The following is a 6,000-nucleotide window of genomic DNA, read 5'->3' as shown; positions in this document are numbered from 1 at the left end:
CCTTTTTCCAAGAACTGTGTACAGACAATTTTGTGTTCGAGGGATCTGCAATAGATTATAGTCCGAAGAGAGGATAACTCAACCGCAAATTCAGTATAGAATCATACAGGGATTCCATCATGGTCAGGAACTTTGTTCCATTCTAACTACTTCAGCTGTTTCTCAACACCACTGACATTAACAATTACTTCATTCATTCTTTCAGTTTTATGAAGATTAAATTGGGGTAGTTTTCCTGGGTTTTCCTTTGTAAAGGAACATTTGAAAATGGCGTTAAGCATTTCTGGTTTTCCTTTGCTACTCTCAGTTTCAGTTCCTGCCTCATTTGCTAGGGCCTTGACTCTAACTTTGGTGCCACTAACAGCCTTTTCATAGGACCAGAATTTCTTTGGGTTCTGTGAAAGTTCACTTGACAATATTCTGTTACGATAGTCATTTAAGGCATCACACATTGCTCTCTTGACAGCCATACGTGTTTCATTCAACATCTCTCAACCTATAGCCCAATGCTTTGTTGTACACGTATTGTGCAGTAAAATCTGTTTCTTTAGAAGTTTCTTTACAGTAACTATATATCACAGAGGTTCCCTTCATTATGAACTGTTGTACTAGGTACATATCTGTCGAGTGCATAGTCACTATCTGAGGCATAGTTCCTCTACATACTCCTGCCCTGTGCCGAAAATTTCAAGCTCCTCGTCATGATCTGACACTACTGATTTTTTATCTAGTTTACTGAACATATATATCTTTTTTCTTGTTTTAGTTGTCCTTTGTACTTTGGTAATCATTGTTGCAACAACCACATCATGGTCACTGATACTACTTTCGATGTAGTCATCCTCAAAGAGGTCAGGTCTATTTCTTGCCATTAGATCCAATACATTCCCATCATGAGTGAGTTCCTAACTATCATTTCTGGGTAGTTTTCACAACAGGCATTTAGTAAAGTTTCACAAGATTTCTTATCATGCTCATCACTAACAAAACCGTAATATTCTCAATTAATTGTTGGACGATGAAACTCTCCACCAATGGTTACGGTATGATTGGAGAACTTACGTACAAGTGAACTGAGATTTTCTTTAAAGCTTCCTGTCACATCAGAAGATGAGTCTGGTGGGCAATAGGAGGATCAATTATTATTTTATGCCTGTCTTTGATACAAAGTCTTTCCCAAACAATATGACATGCAGCTTCAGTTTCTGTCTCGGTGGACTTAAGTTGCTTGTCTACTGTGATAAATATGCACCTCCATTTCCCTATCCTATCAATATACACCTAAATTTTCCCGCAAAATCTCCTTGCTATCAGTTTCAGGATTCAACTAGCTCTCTGTATCTATTATTATCTGAGCTTCACATCTTTTCATGAGCACTTCAAACTCTGGCACTTTGTTGCTAATCGTTTAGCAGTTTACCATTAGGGTTTTAATGCTCTCGCCTGCGGGAGGCATTTCTTTCTATCTTTCACTAATACTTCTTGGTTTCCTACAATCATCGTCATCTGGATTGGATGGAGAGTTACCTAATCTAAAAGACCCTTGTGTACTCTCCACACATAGTAAGCTACCTGAGTAGCAGCCTCTGATGTGTAGTGAACACCTGACCTATTTGGGGGGATCCTACACTTCTCAACCTTGTGGCGCAAGTCGAGGAAGTTACAGCCTAGCTTGTCACAGAACCTTCGAAGTCTCTGGTTAGTCCTTCCATTCAACTCAGAACTGAAGGGCCACGATCAGTTCTGGGGACAATGTTGCAAAATTGTGTGTTTCATTGAAACCCCACACACAATGCTGGTCTTCTCAACCTTCTCCATCAGTCGCTGGAATGACCCAAGAGTGACCTTGGAGCCCAGACGACAGGCATCATTTATTCCGACGTATGCCACAATCTGCAGTTTGTTGCACCCTGTCCCCTCAATGGCTGTTGGAATAGCCTCTGCACCATGTCGGATGACGCCTCAATGCATACACACTGAGTGCACTTTGTGTGCTTTCCTGTCCCTTGCGGCCATTGTTGCATGTGGAAACAGGGGTTCGAAGGGAAACTGATTATTTAGGAAGCAAGTGTAGTTAAAACAACGAAGTCCTTCTTTAGAAACTCCGTATTTCCGAGTTAAGTCTGTTAGGAAAGAGAAAAATGGGGTTGAATTCCTAAACAAGCTATGAAGACCCTTGGCGAGACAAGCGCTTTCGCATGAACTGCAAACACGTTGGTTTATTAACATTTACTGCACGTATAAGATGAGAGAAGCCCCTGCAAAGTAATGGTACGGTAGTGTACGTGTAGCTTCTTCAAAAGTGACGAGCATAGCAGATATTCCTGCTGGAACGGGCATGTATCTTTCGGTTCTTGATTGCCTTCTTTCAAAGATTACATTGTTTTCAGGAGGTAAATAATGCTATCAAAACAGTGGCGGCGGGTGACGTTTGGGGTGAAAGGTTATAAGTGTTAATATCTTGAATCATTGCGCAGAAGTTACAGTTTTTGCAGCTTGTAACACCGCTGTACAAATTTTAGCGTGGCGTTTTATGAGTTAACGGGTTTGCATATTTCACGGTATAGAATACATATTCAGTAATTACTTTTTTATACCTGCTTAGTCATGTTTCTAGCGCAGACTGTGTTTTACGCTTAATATGCCAGTATTAAGACGATTGCAGAGATTACGAAATGCTAATACGTACTATAGTCACTGTTAATGACAGTTACAACTGAGCTCTATATTCACAAGTTGATAGCATCCACAACCTGTGTTTATTATTATTTATATTCATTTTTATCTTTGCAGGGGAAAATGGCTCTGTCGAAACCAATATATAGTCTGATGGAGAAATACTTTGAACAACTCTACACACATCCCATAAGGACAAAATCTATTAACAGGTATTCAAAGGTCGTTACCAGTGGACGTTGATTCTAAGAGTATAATTCGGTTTTGTACAAAGTGAAGACAGTAAGAAGACTGTTCTTTTGTTATTAATCCTTTGTGTCATAGAAAAAGTTCCCATTTCGTAATGAGGTTTTAGTTTGACCAATTATTTCCCTTTGTTGTCCCATCAATATTAAGTGCATTTATTCATGGTTAGGCAATGTACGAAATTACAGCTAAAATTGTGTACGGTACAGTTCACCCAAAGACACTCAAAACTTAGAGCTTCATAATTGTAAGGCCTATGGTGAATTAAAGAGCACTGGATAAATATGAAACTGTGTTAGATGATGCGCTCGGGTTGGTTGCTGTAACAGCCTCCCTGAAATCTTCGTCATAACTACTGACTTGAGGTGTAGCTGAACCTATGATGTAGCTTGTTTTGGAAGGTGCCTATTTTGTTTTTAATTAACGAAAATGAATTTTTGTTCCATAACATAGCGCAATGGCTGTTTTCAGTTCATATCTAATGCACTTTTTGTTACAACAACTAAACTGTGATATTAATTCCAAAGTGCTGTGTTACATAATATTATTTTGGTGCTTGCTGTTTTGTTGGAAACAGACAAACCATGGCTCTGTTCAAAATTCAAGTTGATTCTTGCAAAGAAGAAAAAACAGTAATAGCCACTGTTAATAATACTCACACAAATATCACTGCTACTGGTTTTGAACTGACATTCATGTCTGATTAAAAAAAAAAAGAAAACACACTTTGAGAAGTTCTGGCAGAATGTAAATAATTTAGGAATGACTGAGACCACTCATTGAATAGTGGAAGGCTGGAGTCATTGACAGTCATAATGAAAACACAATGAAAATCTGGAAGGTTTTGAAGTGCCTGGGTGTGCGCACTCACTCACTCACACACACACACACACACACACACACACACACACACACCAAGTAAAAAACTTTGAGCTAGAATTGCGACACAGTGGAAATGTTTTTGTATTTCCACTAATTTCAAAAAGTGATGTGCGTGCGCAAACTTTTGTGTGTGTGTGTGTGTGTGTGTGTGTGTGTGTGTGTGTCAGGTGGTCATCTTTCGAAATAATTGAAAATACAAATATTTTTCACCGTGTCAGTGTTCTTGCAGTTTTAGCTCATTGTGTTCTATCTCAGTAGGATCCAACTTTCAGAACTGACAATGCTCAAATTGCTTCAGGTAAGTAACAAGAAAGTGTCCAAATAAGCTTTTGTGTGGCGATAAGTAAACTACCACATTCAGAACAAGTCACCATAACCACAACAGTGTTGTTTACATGTTGTGAGTGATATTCCATGCTGATTTGTGGTAATTAATGAAAGGTGTTCTGTTTGCTTCATATCAGTGATAAGATAAGTACTACACAAATTGATGTATTATTTAACAGTATGATACCATGTCAGTAGACTGATGTCATTAACATATTGAAGATGCAAACCTCAAGAAACTGCCAGGTGCTAATTGTACTAACAGCACAAAAACATTAGTGAAATAAAGTTTGACAAGTCACATCTAAGAGGATAGTGTATTTGGGCCAGGACTGTTCCTGTTATCACCACCTTCAAGCATTTTAAAAACTTGAAAATATCAGACCATAGTGGGAAGGTCGATGTTTTGATCATATAACTGTAGTATTCACAATTTGTGTAAAACATGAGATTGTAGTGACACATTCATTGGCTTTGCCAATTGTCAACCAAACTATCATCTTCAAAACTAACTAAGAGCTTGGGCTACCTTCACAATTTCATAAATAAAAAACATTTTGGGCCTAGTATACAACACACTCCAAAACAACTTCCCTGTCACTATCTCCTCTAGATATATATAGGTCCGATAAAAAACATGATCTAACCCACAGTCAACAAAAAACTAACAAGTTACTATTAGCAAAACATACGGCAGTCATCTACCACTGCAAGTTACAAAAAAAAAACATCCCAGATGCTATTTGTGTAGGATATTATGTCACTAAACCCAAGAATCATATCCTTTGAATAAATAACAGGACATTATACTGTGTTTTATTAACAGTATCTAATTGTTAGCCTAAAATGTAACAAAATTTTGAATTGACTTAGACAGAAATAAAGTTACATATTAAACCAGCATATATACCAAACTCCAGTCCATATTCTCAGTTGTATCTGTCCTATGTTAATCATCATCTTGTAGGATTTATTTGATTGCCAATATCATTCTTTGATTTGAGTTTAGTTTTCAGTATTCTGTAGTTCATTTGGTAAAAATGGACCATTATAGTGTCACTTGGTTGTCCGTCCGTCTGTCAAATTCCAATAAAATTCTTGAGCTCTCGACTGCTAGCTCTGCCATCATCAGCAGGAGAAGAACTACTGACTGCTGGGGTGGACACTATTTCCTGCTTATATGCCTATGATTACACCTACTGTCACCCATCAAAGGGGGCCAAAACGACACGTGCACAGAAGATGAGTTGGGCAACTTATAGCAGTTGGAATTGATGCAGCTTGAAAACCAAGAAGACTTTATTAAATCATCTCACTCTACATATACACACTGAAGTCCCCTGCTCTCTTATTTTCCTACGCCCGGTTTAGTTACAGGAGCTACTGTAAAGATTGTGATACATATATTTAAATAGTTTTATCTTGCCAATATCAATAATGGGCAAAACTCATTGCGATTTTCAATTCCCAGAAATATCTATATACATAATTAAGTGGGAGTCCTACTCGCACTTGGCCATTCGTCCCCCACCACCACCACCACCACCACCACCATGACTCCTGTCTTACAGGGTGATAAGTGAAAGTCGTAAAGAGATTGGACTTATGTTCAGGAGAAGTGGTGGTCAAATCTTGACCACTTAGATTTAGATTTGGTGGACTCCTTAAATTAAGAGGCGAATTTCAGGGTATTTTAGAAGAAAGACCGCACTTTTGCATTTCCCATCCTCCCACAAATTGGAATTTGTGTTTCAATTATAATGACCAGAAAAGTGCCAAAATACTATACCCTTAACTTTTATTTTTGTGTAACAACTGCTCAGACTCCGTTGCACGTATTGGAAAATAAATTAGTGTAATGGTGTAGAG

At 38.1% G+C, this 6,000-nt stretch overlaps 1 protein-coding gene across 4 annotated transcripts in view; it reads left to right on the top strand.

Moving 5' to 3' along the window:
• The first annotated feature begins 2,125 nt into the window (after window positions 1-2,125).
• The window catches only part of LOC126261921 (peroxisomal membrane protein 2), a 55,023-nt gene continuing 51,148 nt past the window's right edge, over window positions 2,126-6,000 (top strand). The window contains exons 1-2 of one of the 4 annotated variants that reach the window (XM_049958579.1): window positions 2,126-2,336; window positions 2,794-2,888. In XM_049958579.1, coding sequence (XP_049814536.1) covers window positions 2,800-2,888 — 89 coding nt within the window. In that variant the 5' untranslated portion in view covers window positions 2,126-2,336; window positions 2,794-2,799. The other 3 variants (XM_049958580.1, XM_049958578.1, XM_049958582.1) reach the window with 3 other exon arrangements.

This window comes from Schistocerca nitens, chromosome 1 (assembly GCF_023898315.1).
Source record: "Schistocerca nitens isolate TAMUIC-IGC-003100 chromosome 1, iqSchNite1.1, whole genome shotgun sequence".
NCBI classification, from domain to species: Eukaryota; Metazoa; Arthropoda; class Insecta; order Orthoptera; family Acrididae; genus Schistocerca; species Schistocerca nitens.
The sequence above is the reverse complement of the archived record's forward strand: the minus strand, read 5'-3'. Positions and strand labels throughout refer to the sequence as shown.